Below are 14,661 nucleotides of genomic sequence, written 5' to 3'. Positions count from 1 at the left end.
ACCCTTATAAAGGTACCTGGTACTGGTACCTTTTGCTCTAACACTAAAGTATGAGAATGTCTCTCTAAAGAAGTAATGATTTGCCTGGAGAGGACTCCTTGAGAGAACATTTAGCTTGAGAGAAAGTAGATCAGACTTGCATAAAAAGAAGGATGGGATAAAAAAAAAAAAAAAAAAAAAAAAAAAAAAAAAGTGGCAGCTTCACTCAGGAGTAATTCATGTAATGCACTTCACCCTCATGATGGAGTCAGTTTTGGGGTCATCAGACTGCCTGACTACTCCCTACCCATGCATTCTACAAAGAAGCCTCCCTGATTATGTGGTTCTGCTTGCATAGAGCCCATGATGAAGGAATAGGCCTAGAGGAAAAATACACATGTAGAAGAAATTCATGCCATCTCTCTATATAGGAATCTGAGTGGGCAGCCAAACATTGAAAGAGAAAAAAAAGCAAAAACAAAATAGGTTTCCTAAAAAGCGGTAAGACTTACCACCACTAAAAATAAATGTTTGGCCGGGCATAGCGGCTCACGACTATAATCCCAGCACTTTGGGAGGCCAAGGTGGGCGGATAACCTGAGGTCAGGAGTGTGAGACCAGCCTGACCAATATGATGAAACCCTGTCTCTACTAAAAATACAAAAATTAGCCGGCATGATGGCATGCACCTGTAATCCCAGCTACTCAGGAGGCTAAGGCAGGAAAATCGCTTGAACTCGAGAGGTGGAGCTTGCAGTGAGCCAAGATCATGCCATTGGATTCCAGCCTGGGCAACAAGAGCGAAACTCCATCTAAAAAAAAAAATACAATAAATGTCTTCAAAATTGGCTGGGCGAGGTGGCTCACACTTGTAATCCCAGCACTTTGGGAGGCCGAGGTGGGTGGATCACCTGAGGTCAGGAGTTCGAGACTGGCCTGGCCAACATGGTGAAACCCTGTCTCTACTAAAAATACAAAATCCGGGCATGGTGGTGGACTCCTGTAATCCCAACTACTCAGGAGGCTGAGGCCGGAGAATCGCTTAAACCCGAGAGGCAGAAGTGGCAATGAGCTGAGATTGCACCACTGCACTCCATCCTAGGCAACAGGAGCAAAATCCTGCCTCGGAAAAAAAAAAAAAAAAGTCTTGAAAATTGTAAGGGAAAAAGAATAGGACCCTAGAATTGTTACAGAGAAACAGAGCCAGACACTAGTTAAAGGCAGTAAAGACAAATATTCAGTGCTATTGTAATAGGGAAGAGAAGTTCAGTAAAACTGAGCTCAGTCTTAATACAGCAAATACAGCTAAGGATTCATAGCCAACAGGTAGACCGGATGAGTCAGTGAATAGAAATTTTCTAAGAGGAGACATCAAGGGTAGGGAGATTCTTGGTAAACTGGCCTAACGGGATTCTTGCTAGAGGCAGGCAAAGAACTTAGACATCAATGGTGGGGAATGAGGATCATGATCAAATATCATTGGTGATTAGATTTCAAGGATGAGGGGATTCTCTCTCTAAACTGATTTAGCAAGGTTGCTCTAAAACTGGGTAAAGCAGGCTGAGGACAGACAGATTAGGGCCTGTCTTCAGTTGAAAAGAAGGCTCAGAGGAGCCTGTCGAATGTGTGGTCAAAGAGAGAGTCTTTGTTAGAATTTGATATGTATTCACACACACTGCCAAACAATTATAAAGGCAAAGTAAGGAATATGTCAGAACTCAGAATGTTTAGTGCTACACACTCTATGTGGAAAATCACCCAAAGATAGACTTTAGCAAAATGAAAATGGAATCTAACAAAGAGGACCCTATGGGATGTAAGTAATAGAGGTATATGACCTGACAAAGTGAACAAAAGTTGGGGGGAAAATTATAAAAGATCTATTCGATTTTTTTTTTTTTTTTGATGGAGTCTCACTCTGTCGCCCAGGCTGGAGAATGCAGTGGCTCAATCTCAGCTCACTGCAACCTCCGCCTCCTGGGTTTAGGAGATTCTCCTGCCTCAGCCTCCCGAGTAGCTGGGATTACAGGTGCGCACCACCACACCTAGCTAATTTTTGTATCTTTAGTACAGACAGGGTTTCATTATGTTGGCCAGGCTGGTCTCAAACTCCTGACCTCAGGTGATCTGCCCACTTTGGTCTCCCAAAGTGCTGGGATTACAGGCATGAGCCACCATGCCTCGTAATCCATTAGATTTTGATGTGTGGAAGGCTCCCTTTTGAGTTACAAAGTCTTAGTAACACAGTAATATATTTCCATCACTAAGGCTTTAATCACACCACTTGGCTCTAGAGCAAATATATAGAGGATTATAAGATAGTAAATTCTGAGTTTGAGTTTTTAATTTTTGGCCCATCTATATACAAATCACAAAATATTTTTAGTTCCAGAAAATAATATAAACATTACACTTTTCTCCCCCCACCGAGATGGAGTCTTGCTCTGTGGCCCAGGCTGGAATGCAAAGGCAGGATCTTGGCTCACTGCAACCTCCGCCTCCCAGGTTCAAGCAATTCTCCTGCCTCAGCCTCCTGAGTATCTGGGATTATAGGCATGCGCCACCACGCCCAGCTAATTTTTATGTTATTAGTAGAGACAGGTTTCACCATGTTGGTTAGGCTGGTCTCGGACTCCTGACCTCAAGTGATCCACCCACCTCGGCCTCCCAAAGTGCTGGGATTACAGGCATGAGCCACCGCGCCCGGCCAACATTACACATTTTTGTAATATTAACAAAAATTTAGAGATGGAAAGGAGAGGTGGAAAGAAAGGCAAGTTTTCTCATTTCTGTATCTTTCGCTATGGGGAGATACAGTATAAAGGTGGTAAATCAATAAATAATTAAATTAATTGAATAAAATTAAAATAATTATATTAATGATAAACGTTAGGAAAACGAAAAAGCAGAAATTGTTAACAGAATTGCCTCTAGGATGTAAGATTTAATAAGAAATGTGTAGAAAAACAAAACAAAACTAAAATAAATGTGGAGGAAAAGAGACTTTATTTTCTCTTTTATGCCCTTCATAAAATGTAAATATTGCATGTCTGTATGTGTATACCTGGTAAAAATTTTCAAAAATTTTAAAAGTTGTCTTAATGCTATGAAAAAAATTAATATTCTTTTCCATTGGGCAACAAAATAGATAAAAGTGGCCAGGCCTGGTGGCTCGTGCATGTAATCCCAGCACTTTGGGAGGCCAAGGCAGGTGGGGCACCTGAGGTCAGGAGTTCGAGACCAGCCTGGCCAACATAGTGAAACCTCATCTCTACTAAAAATACAAAAATTAGCTGGGCATGGTGGTGTGCACCTGTAGTCCCAGCTACTCGGGAGGCTGAGGCAGGAGAATCCCTTGAACTCAGGAGGCAGAGGTTGCAGTGAGCCAAGATTAAGCCACTATATTCCAGCCTGGGCGACAGAGTGAGACTCTGTCTCAAAAATAAAAAAGAAAGGAAGGGAAGGGAAGGGAAGGGAGGAAGGAAGGAAGAAAATATAAAAAGCATTTTCTCAAAAGATTTTACTATAGATGGCATGTCTAATATAATTTACTCACTTTTATGATCAGTTTTGTAGCCCTCAACAGCTAACAAACCAAGAAATCTTAATGTTGCTTTTATCCATTGCTGCCACTAGGTAACGGCATCATTGTCTTTTTTCATGGCCCAGATAATAGAATTAGGTTGTTTTTCAGTCCAAAAGTATTTAGTATTAATATATTTAGTCACTTGGTGAAATTTCTGCTCATTTTGTTGAAAAGCCAGTAAGTCTCTAGATCTTGCTTATTCATAAGTATGCTTTTTAATAGCAAGCAGCTTTATTAAAAATTTTATTTTATTTTTTTTTATTTTTTATTTATTTTTTTTTGAGACGGAGTCTCGCTCTGTCGCCCAGCCCAGGCTGGAGTGCAGTGGCGCGATCTCGGCTCACTGCAAGCTCCGCATCCCGGGTTCACGCCATTCTCCTGCCTCAGCCTCCCGAGTAGCTGGGACTACAGGCGCCCACAACCGTGCCCGGCTAATTTTTTGTATTTTTAGTAGAGACGGGGTTTCACCGTGGTCTCGATCTCCTGACCTTGTGATCCGCCCGCCTCGGCCTCCCAAAGTGCTGGGATTACAGGCGTGAGCCACCGCGCCCGGCAAAAATTTTAATCTGTAAAAAGTGTTTTCATTTCTCATGTCAAAAAAGAAAACTGAAACCGATGAGCATTCAGATACTTCTCTATGTTCCCATTGTTCCTTGAATTATAGTCTATTCAGGGAAGAATATGCACCTTATTAACTTTCAGTACTAGTTAGGTTGAAATTCAGGCTTTGCAATTTCTCACTTCTTGTTACTATATTAATAAGCTTCAGTGGCTGTTTACTAAAATGACAGTCAAGAATTGACTTACACTGGGAGAACTTATTTGTCTCTCACTGAATGGTTCCTCTTTAAACCAAATCCAGAGGAAGTAGGAACTCTGTAGGTATTTTTCTACATGGATACTTTTAACTGTTTGATTGGAAAATGTTGTGGGGCTCTGAGGAGGTCAATGGAAGAGATGGACCAAGACTTGAGCTTTGTGGGATGGGTTGCATTTGTTTAATACAGATAAAGATGGCAAGCCTGTTTCAGATGGTAAAATGATTTGGGCATTTCCAGATGGTAAAATGATTTGGGCAAAGGAACAGCAGCAGGAATTTTCAGGGAATACTTTTTATATTAACAGATTAATTGTGTTATTATTAAATGTGGGAAGTAGGTTTGGGAAGATAGTTTGGGTTCTTATTTTGAATACAAAAGCTTGAACTACATCCTGAAGACTAGGGAGAAGTGTTGAAGGTTTGTTTTATGCTTTGTTGTAAGAAAAATCAACTTATTGTTCTTGTGAAAATAATATATTTTCATTGCAAATCATTTAAGCAATGCAAAAGAAAAAGGAAAACCTCCCTGAAATCTCATTGTTTGACAATTATACATCAGTAAAGCTGGGGGAAAATATTTTTTTAAAAAAACAACTCCCAAGTCCCACCATCTAAAAATAGTCATTATTAACATTTGATTAACATCATTCTAAATATCTTTTTATGCCTTTATATGAATAGAATGATAGATAAATAGGTATATAGACAAAGGTACTTCAAAATGGTATCATAAGGTGTGTTATTAAAAAATAAAAAGTATTATATTCAAGTTTACTTGAATTTAACAGAATTGAGTTACAGTTAATTGAATTCTGTTAATCCTGAATTCTAATTTAAGTTAATTGAATTAAAGAATTCAAAAATTCAAGTTTACTTGAATTAAAGAAGCTAAAAGGAATAAAAAGGAAAAAAGCAATAAGTATAAGAAGAAACTTTAAAAATTTGGACTTCAAATAAGGGTTAGGAAAAGTGATTTTGACATTATGTTGTTTTGTTTATTTGAATTTAATTTAATTTAATTTTAATTTTATTTTATGAGACAGGGTCGTGCTCTGTCACCCACACAGCAATGCAGTGGCATTGCAGCCTTGAACTCCTCCCACCCCAACCTCCCAAGTAGCTGGAACCACAGGCATGCGCCACTATACCCAGCTAATTTTTTTATTTTTGTTTTTTAGGAATGGGGTCTTGCAATATGCCCATACTGGTCTTGAACTCCTGAGCTCAAGTAAATCCTTCTGCTACAGCTTCCCTAGTTGCTGGGATTATAGGCAACTGCCCAGCTCTAGTTAAGAATACATTTTAAATTAGAATCTACTGTGAGCCCAAAGAGAGCACACTCGTACTATACTATCTTCCATTACCCCCCCGACAGGGCCCAGTGTTTCTTAGTCATACTATTTTACACTGTTAATTCATATAATATGTACATGGTATAAAGCAATGATGCACACAGGTATTCAGTATTAATTCCGTATTTAAACAGATTCAATGATCATCACAAATCCTTGTACCAAGACTTCTTAATTCTTGAAGTCTTAATTTTGCCCTATTTCTTAATTGGCTGAATTTCACTTTCAAGCATTTCCTCAAGAAGAATTTGAGAGAGCTCTTTTTTTTTTTTTTTTTTTTTTTTTGAGACAGATTTTCACTCTTGTTGCCCAGGCTGGAGTGCAACAGCATGATCTTGGCTCACCGCAACCTCCGCCTCCCAGGTTCAAGTGATTCTCCTGCCTCAGCCTCCCGAGTATCTGGGATCATAGGCATGTTCCACCATGCCCAGCTAATTTTGCATTTTTAATAGAGACAGGATTTCTCCATGTTGGTCAGGCTGGTCTCAAATTCCCAGCCTCAGGCGAGCTGCCCACCTTGTCCTCCCAAAGTGCTGTGATTACAGGCGTGAGCCACCGTGCCCGGCCAGAGAGAGCTCTTTTCTCTGCTCTTTTGTATTTGTGGGAATCTGCCTAGTATCTTCATTTCCAAATGACATCTTGGCTGGGTATAATATTCTTGGACCATACTTTTGTTCTTTCAGAATTCTGTAGCCTGTGCTCCATTGGCTTCTGTCTCTGGAATGTTGTTGTTGAGAAATGTAAGGATAGCCTGAGTTTTTCTCCTTGCAGGCATTCTACTTTTTCTGCCTGGATATCTGAAGTTCAATAAGTTAATTACAATATTTTTCAAGACAGAATATTCTGTATCAAGTGCTTTCTGTCTTGACCTTTCAAGCTGTAGATTAGTACTTCATTTTGGTGCAAACTTTTGTTTTTATATTTTTGAATACTTCTGTTCCATTTAATGAGTTCTCAATTTCAGGGACACCAATAACTGCTGTCTTCCATATCTACTGATTTCTACCTGATTGTTTTAATATCTTTGTGTTTTCATCTACCATTATTTTGATTATTTAAAATCTTTTTACATATCAATAATTTCATTTATGGGGTGTAAACGTCTTAAAAAAAGAAAAGAAAAAACTAATTCCACTTCTAGCCATGTCTATTGGTTCCTTGTTTTGAGGTATTTATTAGTCTTTGGATTCTCAAATGTGCAATTTCCCTATTCATCTTCTTCAGTTGTTTTATTATCTTGGTTTTGAGTTCTTATTCTATTAAGCTCATTTTCTTCTCTTTTTTTTTTTTTAGAGACAGGGTCTTGCTCTGTTGCCCAGGCTGGAGTACACTCATTTTATGTGTACAAACCAATGATTTTTAGCAAATTTATAGAGTTGTACAGCCATTATATATATATGTACATAAATACATAGTTATTTTCTTAGGCCCTATTTAACTTACTCTCCCAGTTCTAAAATGTATTTACCTACTTACCTATGCCTACTGCATGCCAACATGACTAGAGGCAGCTTTTCAGAACTCTTGGATAGTTCTGTTCCTGTCAATTGAGCTACTTGCCTACTAAATGACTTTGGGCTTACTTATTTATTAATATATCAGTGATATTTGCTATCATAATTTAGTTAAATTTTTGAAAACATGAACTATGAGCATAAAGAGAAAAGAGATGTTGCTGTGAAAACCAAGTTGAACGCACTGGAAAGGCTTATTAAAGGCAAGTTGTTAAAAAAGATTGTTAAAGTAACTCTGGGTCAGAAATCTGAGAGTGGAAATTCTTCCACCTAGAATAATTTCACATCCAAACACTGTAGCTCATACCTGTAATCCCAGCACTTTGAGAGGCTGAGGCGGGAGGATCCCTTGAGCCCAGGAGTTCCAGGCTGCAGTAAGCTATGATTGTGTCACTGTACTCCAACTTGGGGAATAGAGCAAGACCCTGTCGGAAAAAAAAAAAAAAAAAATGTCATCATAGCACTATTCATCATAGCAAAGACATGGAATTAACCTAAGTGCCCATCAACAGTAGACTGGATAAAGAAAATGTGGTAGGTATACACCATGGAATACTACACAGCCAAAAAAGGAATGAGATAATGCCGTCTGCAGCAACATAGATGGAACTGGAGGTCATGATCCTAAGCAAACTAATGCAGGAACAGAAAACCAAATACCACATGTTCTCACTTATAAGTGGGAGCTAAACATTAAGTACACATGGACACAAAGAAGGGAACAATAGACACTGGGGCCTACGTGAGGGTGGAAGGGGGAAGACAGAGAGGATCGAAAAGTTACTTATTGGGTACTATGTTCATTACGGTGGTGACAAAATAAAGCGTACACCCAACCTCCTTGACACACAATTTACTTATATAGCAAACCTACATATGTAACCCTGAATCGAAAATAAAAGTAAAAAACAAAAAGAGTTTTGGCCTGGCACAGTGGCTCACACCTGTAATCCTAGAATTTTGGAGGCTGAGTGGGGCAGATTGCCTGAGCTCAGGAGTTCGAGACCAGCCTGGGCAACATGGCAAAACCCCATCTCTACTAAAAATACAAAAAATTAGCCGGGCATGGTGGTGGCATGCCTGTAATCCCAGCTACTCGGGAGGCAGAGGCATGAGAATCACTTGAACCCGGGAGGTGGAGGTTACAGTGAGCCGAGATCACGCCACTGTACTCCAGCCTGGGCGACAAGAGCGAAACTCTGTCTCAAAGAAAAAAAAATGCAGAATCATAAAGCATTATACAATACAGTATACAGTTTTGTCTTAAGAAAAATAAGCTTATTGTATAAGCATTTTCTTTTAACTTAAGACTTACAAATTGAAGTAGCTTCAGGATTTTTCCATGAATATAGCCGTCTGAATGAAGTTTCCTGCCTTTAATGAACTATTTATAATTTTTTTTTTTTTTTTTTTTTTTTTTTTTTTGAGACGGAGTCTCACTCTGTCGCCCAGGCTGGAGTGCAGTGGCCGGATCTCAGCTCACCACAAGCTCCGCCTCCCGGGTTCCCGCCATTCTCCCGCCTCAGCCTCCCGAGTAGCTGGGACTACAGGCGCCCGCCACCTCGCCCGGCTAGTTTTTTGTATTTTTTTTAGTAGAGACGGGGTTTCACCGGGTTAGCCAGGATGGTCTCGATCTCCTGACCTCGTGATCCGCCCGTCTCGGCCTCCCAAAGTGCTGGGATTACAGGCTTGAGCCACCGCGCCCGGCCGAACTATTTATAATTTCTTTAAAGGTTTCTTTAAACTGGAGCAATAAATCCCGTGGGTTTGTAATCAACTTTTCTTTTACAACATACTAAAGACATTTTTCATATCATTTTATGCAAATGTACCTCATTTTTCTTTTTTGAGAGAGACAAAAAAGAAACAACAACCCCCTGTTGCCCAGAGGGTAGTGCAATGGCAAGATCATAGCTCAATGCAGCCTTGAACTCCTGGGCTCAAGTGATCCTTCCACCTCGGCTTCCCTAGTAGCTAGGATTACAGGCACATACCACTACCCCTGGCTAATTAAAAAAAATTTTTTTTTTTTTTTTTTGGGTGGAGATGGGGTCTTGCTATGTTGCCTGGGCTGTATTCACTTTTTATTTATTTATTTATTTATTTATTTATTTATTTATTTATTTTGAGACAGAGTTTCACTCTTGTTGCCCAGGCTGGAGTACAATGGCATGATCTCAGCTCACCGCAACGTCTGCCTCCCAGGTTCAAGCAATTCTCCTGCCTCAGCCTCCTGAGTAGCTGGGATTACAGGCATGCACCACCACGCCTGGCTAATTTGGTATTTTTAGTAGAGACGGGATTTCTCCATATTGGTCAGGCTGGTCTTGAACTCCCGACCTCAGGTGATCTGCCCACCTCGGCCTCCCAAAGTGCTGGGATTATAGGTGTGAGCCACCGCTCCTGGCCCTATACTCACTTTTTATAAAACTGGCCTCATATTATTCCATTGTATAGTGGATACACTCTAATTTCTTTACAAATTCTTTACACTATTTTTTGTTGAAAAAACTTGAGCAGAGAACTGAGATTATGAAGGTGGACTGAGGGATGAATCTGGCAATAGAGCATAAAATGGATTAAAGAGGAGAGAATGGAAAAGGAAATGATTGATGAGAGACCCTTGAAATAATCCAGCTGAGATTAGGCCAGTTAGTGGCCATGGGTTTTCCCCTCACTCTTATGCATCCAACATATGCTTTCGTCCGTCTTGAAGTCCCGACATTTCTAGAAAACACAGTTGTCTTTCTCCTCTCTACCTTAGCTCATCTCAGTCCTTCTGAATTTCATCTTTGCTTGTTGAAATCCTACCTCTCCTTCAATATCCAGAACAAACCCCACACCCTGCCATGATTGGTCCTGGCTGGAAATTGTCCCTCCTCCCTTTCTTCCTTCCTTTGTGCATGTTTCTTCCAAAGGCAGTACAGGGCAGTGGTGAAGAGCAACGACTTTGGACCCACCAATTTGCTATCTCTGTGCCCTTGGGCACCTTACTCAATGCCAGTTCTCAGTGCCTCAGTGTCCTCACCTGTCAGAGGGGGAGGAGTGCATACAGCGTTGTTATGAGGAGCAAATCAGTTAAAGTTTGTAAGAATAGTGCCTGATAGTATCTGATCAGCGCTGAATAAATGTTAGCAATTGTTTTGATTCACCGCAGAGGGCGGTCTACGAGAGCGCGGAGCCCCACTCGGCCAGCGGGGCCTGGCGGGGGACCTGTCGCGCTGAAAGCTCCAGGGTAGGGCCAACGCCCATCAGGCTGCGCATCCGTTCGGGATGCGCAGGTTGCAGTCTGCAGCCGGCGGCGCCACGCCCAGGCGGGCGGAGCGCGGCTCCGGGAGGCGCGAGCCCGCGGTCATGTGACACAGTGAAGATGGCGTCGCCCAGCTGCCTGTGGCTCTTGGCTGTCGCCCTCCTGCCATGGACCTGCGCTGCCCGGGCGTTGCATCATCTGGACCCGCCGGCGCCGCTGCCGTTGGTGATCTGGCATGGGATGGGTGAGTGAGTGAGAAGCTGAAAAGGGTTTGGCGATTCTCTCTCCTCCTAGCCTCGGTTCGCATCTGCAAAATGCGGGTGTAGAGGGCGAGGACCTGGCCCCACAGCTCGCGGCTGCCTCGACATTTTAGGATTTGAAGGATTTGAAGGATCTGCATTGGAAAGAGAGAAGGGGAAGGAGCCGTCCTTTGATGAGCTCAAAGAGAGCCGCGCACGGCGTTGAGGTTTTACATGCTGTCCTTGATTAATCCTTACAGTAGTGGCGTCAGGATGCGGCATCTCGCACTTGATCAGGCTAGGTGAGCTGCGGCTGGCTACATGACTGGCGCATCTACCCTTTTATTTATTCCTTCACACATTGAACAGAGCTTTGTTAGGCACCTACAGTTCATTTACAAGTTGAGTAACCCTTATCTGAAATGCTTGGGACTGAGAAGTATTTCGGATTTTTAAAAAAATGTTTGCATATATACAACAAGATATCTTGGGGGTTGGACCCAAGGAAATTCATTTATTTTTCGTATACACCTTATACACATACCTGGAAGTTAATTTTTTTTTTTTTTTTCCTGAGACAGAGTCTCGCTCTGTCGCCCAGGCTGGAGTGCAGTGGCCGGATCTCAGCTCACTGCAAGCTCCGCCTCCCGGGTTTATGCCATTCTCCTGCCTCAGCCTCCCGAGTAGCTGGGACTACAGGCGCCCGCCACCTCGCCCGGCTAGTTTTTTGTATTTTTTTTTTTAGTAGAGACGGGGTTTCACTGTGTTAGGCAGGATGGTCTCGATCTCCTGACCTTGTGATCCCCCCGTCTCGGCCTCCCAAAGTGCTGGGATTACAGGCTTGAGCCACCGCGCCCGGCCTGCTGGAAGTGAATTTTATGCAATATTTTAAATAATTTTGGCTGGGCGCGGTGGCTCAAGCCTGTAATCCCAGCACTTTGGGAGGCCGAGACGGGTGGATCACGAGGTCAGGAGATCGAGACCATCCTGGATAACACGGTGAAACCCCGTCTCTACTAAGAAATACAAAAAACTAGCCGGGCGAGGTGGCGGGCGCCTGTAGTCCCAGCTACTCGGGAGGCTGAGGCCGGAGAATGGCGTGAACCCGGGAGGCGGAGCTTGTGGTGAGCTGAGATCCGGCCACTGCACTCCAGCCTGGGCTACAGAGCGAGACTCCGTCTCAAAATAAATAAATAAATAAATAAATAAATAAATAATTTTGTGCAACCTGTCACATGAGGTCAGGCGTGGAAATTTCCAATTGTGGCATTATGTCTGCTCTGAAAAACTTTCAGATTTTGGATTTCGCATTTTCAGATTAGGATGCTCAACCTATATTAATTTAACACAGTTATTGAGCACCTACTAGGTGCTGAGGATACAGTAGGGAACTAAACAGGCTAAAGTCTTTGTTCTTTTGGAACCTACTCTCCAGTAGGAGGAGCAGATTATAAAGAAATTAATAAGTAAAACATAACATATCAAATGGTGATAAGTGCAATGGAGAAAAGTATAGTAGGGTGTAGGATAAAGATGAGGTGGGGGCTTGCACTTTTAATAAAGCAAAGTTGGGAAAGAATTCATTAAAAAAGTGACATCTGAATGCAAAACAGGTGGATGAGGACAGTTGCCATTTGGCTATCTGGTAGAAGGAACAGTAAATGGGAAAGCCCTGATGCAGAAGTATGTCTGGTATATTCAACAGACAGCATTCAGGTCAGTGTGGCTGGAAATGAGTGAGCAAGGGGAAGAAGTTAGGAGTTTAGTTTGGAAGGGAGGGGCAGTTACAGAAGTTATTGGGCCTAGTAAGACTAATGCAGGGACTTTGGCTAGAGTGTCATGGGGAACTTTGTGACCACATGAGTGACATGATCTGACACATTTTTTTTTTTTCTTTCTTTTTGTTTTGAGACGGAGTCTCGCTCTGTCGCCCAGGCTGGAGTGCAGTGGCCAGATCTCCGCTCACTGCAAGCTCCGCCTCCCGGGTTTGCGCAATTCTCCTGCCTCAGCCTCCCGAGCAGCTGGGACTACAGGCGCCCGCCACCTCGCCCGGCTTATTTTTTTGTATTTTTAGTAGAGACGGGGTTTCACCGTGTTAGCCAGGACGGTCTCGATCTCCTGACCTCGTGATCCACCCGTCGCGGCCTCCCAAAGTGCTGGGATTACAGGCTTGAGCCACCGCGCCTGGCCGATCTGACACATTTTTAAAGAATCACTTTAGTTGCTGTATTGAGAATAGATTGTAGGGGTTCATGGATAGTCACAGGGAGACAGGTTAGGAAACTATTGCAATAATTTAAACAAGAGATGATGATGGCTTGAAACTGTAGAGTAACAATAGAGGTGTTGAGAAGTGGTCAAAGTTTGGATAGATTTTGAAGGTGGATCGCTAACAGATCAGACTTGGAATAAGAGAGAAAGAAAGGAGCCAAGGATGACTCCACAAGTTTTGGCCTGGACAATTGGAAGGGTGAAGTTTTCATTTTACCAAGATGGGGAAGCCTGTAGGACAAGCTGACTTAGGGTGGGGGAAAGATCAAGAGTCTGCTTTTGGGCTTACTAAACTCGAAATCCTCATGAGACATCCAGGAAGTGTTGTAGAGGCATGGAGCGTGGAGTCTAGGACAGAGATACCGGCTGGAGATTTAAGTAGGGAGTCTTCGGCATACAGCTAGTAGTTAAAGGCCTGGTGAGATCACCTAGGAAATGAGTGTACACAGAGGACTGAGCCCTGAGGTACTCCATTCCCTTTGGAGGTGGAGGAAATGAGGAGAAACTAGCAAAGGAGACTATATCCGAACAACCAGTGAAGTGGAGGGGTCAGGAAAGCTCAGTGTCCTTGACGCCAAGTGAAGAAAGTGTTTCAGGAGGAAGGGCATGATCAACTGCATCAAATGTTGATAGGTCCTGAGTAACTGTATCAAATGTTAATGGGTCAAGGAAGATAAAGGCTGACAACTGATTATTGGATTTAGCAATATAAAGATGACTAATCTTGACAAAAGCAGTTTTGGGAGAGTGGTGACAGTGAGAGCTTCATTGGGATGGGTTACAGAAAAATATTCAGAGTAATTAGAGTGAGCAAATACAAACACTTTCAAGGTTCTGCACCAGGCCCTGGGGCTACTACTGTGGGGTCAAAAGAGGACACAAGTTAGGAGCTTTGTGTTTTCCCAGAGCTCACAGTCAGTTGCAGGGGAGGCAGAGGCAGTTAAGTAACCTGCAATTACAGCTCAGTGTGGAGAACGTTGTTTTCAGAGAAGTAAAAGGAATAGACGATTCTCTAGGCAATAGCCTTTTCTTCTTCTAAAATTGGTGCTTAAGCTTTCTTGCAGGTTGAAAATGGAATGAGTAAGTTCGAAATGGGAAATGATCTCACTCCACTTCTCCTACTCAGTAGCCAGTTTGCTTCCTGTTCCTAGTTCTAGTTCCTTGAAATAGAAGAAACAAGTCTGGGATTAGGACAAGATGAAGAGGCTCCTGAAATGCAAATTTTAAGGAGGCACTCACTCTCAAATTCAGGGTCAGCACTTACATAAACCTGAGAATGAGTGCCTCCTTAAATTTTGTGCCCTAGAGCAGGGGTCCCCAACTCCCTGGGTCGGGTCTGTGACCTGTTAGGAACTAGGCCACACAGCAGGAGGTGAGTGAGCCTAGAGCCTTACGGCCATGAGCTCTACCTCCTCTCAGGTCAGCAGTGGCATTAGATTCTCATAGGCGCTCAAATCCTGTTGTGAACTGCGCATGTGAGGGATCTGGGTTGCGTGCTCCTTATCAGAAAATAACGAATGCCTGATGATCTGAGGTGGAACAGTTTTGAAAAATTGTCTTCCACGAAACTGGTCCCTGGTGCCAAAAGTTGAGGACCGCTGTCCTAGATGCTTCATTTGCCTCACCCTAGTCCTGGCCCTGAAGACAAAA

At 42.6% G+C, this 14,661-nt stretch overlaps 2 protein-coding genes across 2 annotated transcripts in view; both read left to right on the top strand.

The window, feature by feature from the left end:
- NT5C1A (5'-nucleotidase, cytosolic IA) overlaps positions 1-14,661 on the top strand; it is a 569,993-nt gene that overhangs the window by 120,683 nt on the left and 434,649 nt on the right. The gene's annotated exons all lie outside the window — the stretch shown is intronic.
- Positions 1-14,661, top strand: part of PPT1 (palmitoyl-protein thioesterase 1) — a 576,153-nt gene that overhangs the window by 540,508 nt on the left and 20,984 nt on the right. Inside the window, exon 2 of the mRNA XM_050800256.1 lies at positions 10,600-10,745. Coding sequence (XP_050656213.1) covers positions 10,622-10,745 — 124 coding nt within the window. The 5' untranslated portion in view covers positions 10,600-10,621. The remainder of the gene's footprint in view (positions 1-10,599; positions 10,746-14,661) is intronic.

This window comes from Macaca thibetana, chromosome 1, assembly GCF_024542745.1.
Source record: "Macaca thibetana thibetana isolate TM-01 chromosome 1, ASM2454274v1, whole genome shotgun sequence".
NCBI lineage: Eukaryota > Metazoa > Chordata > Mammalia > Primates > Cercopithecidae > Macaca > Macaca thibetana.
The sequence above is the reverse complement of the archived record's forward strand: the minus strand, read 5'-3'. Positions and strand labels throughout refer to the sequence as shown.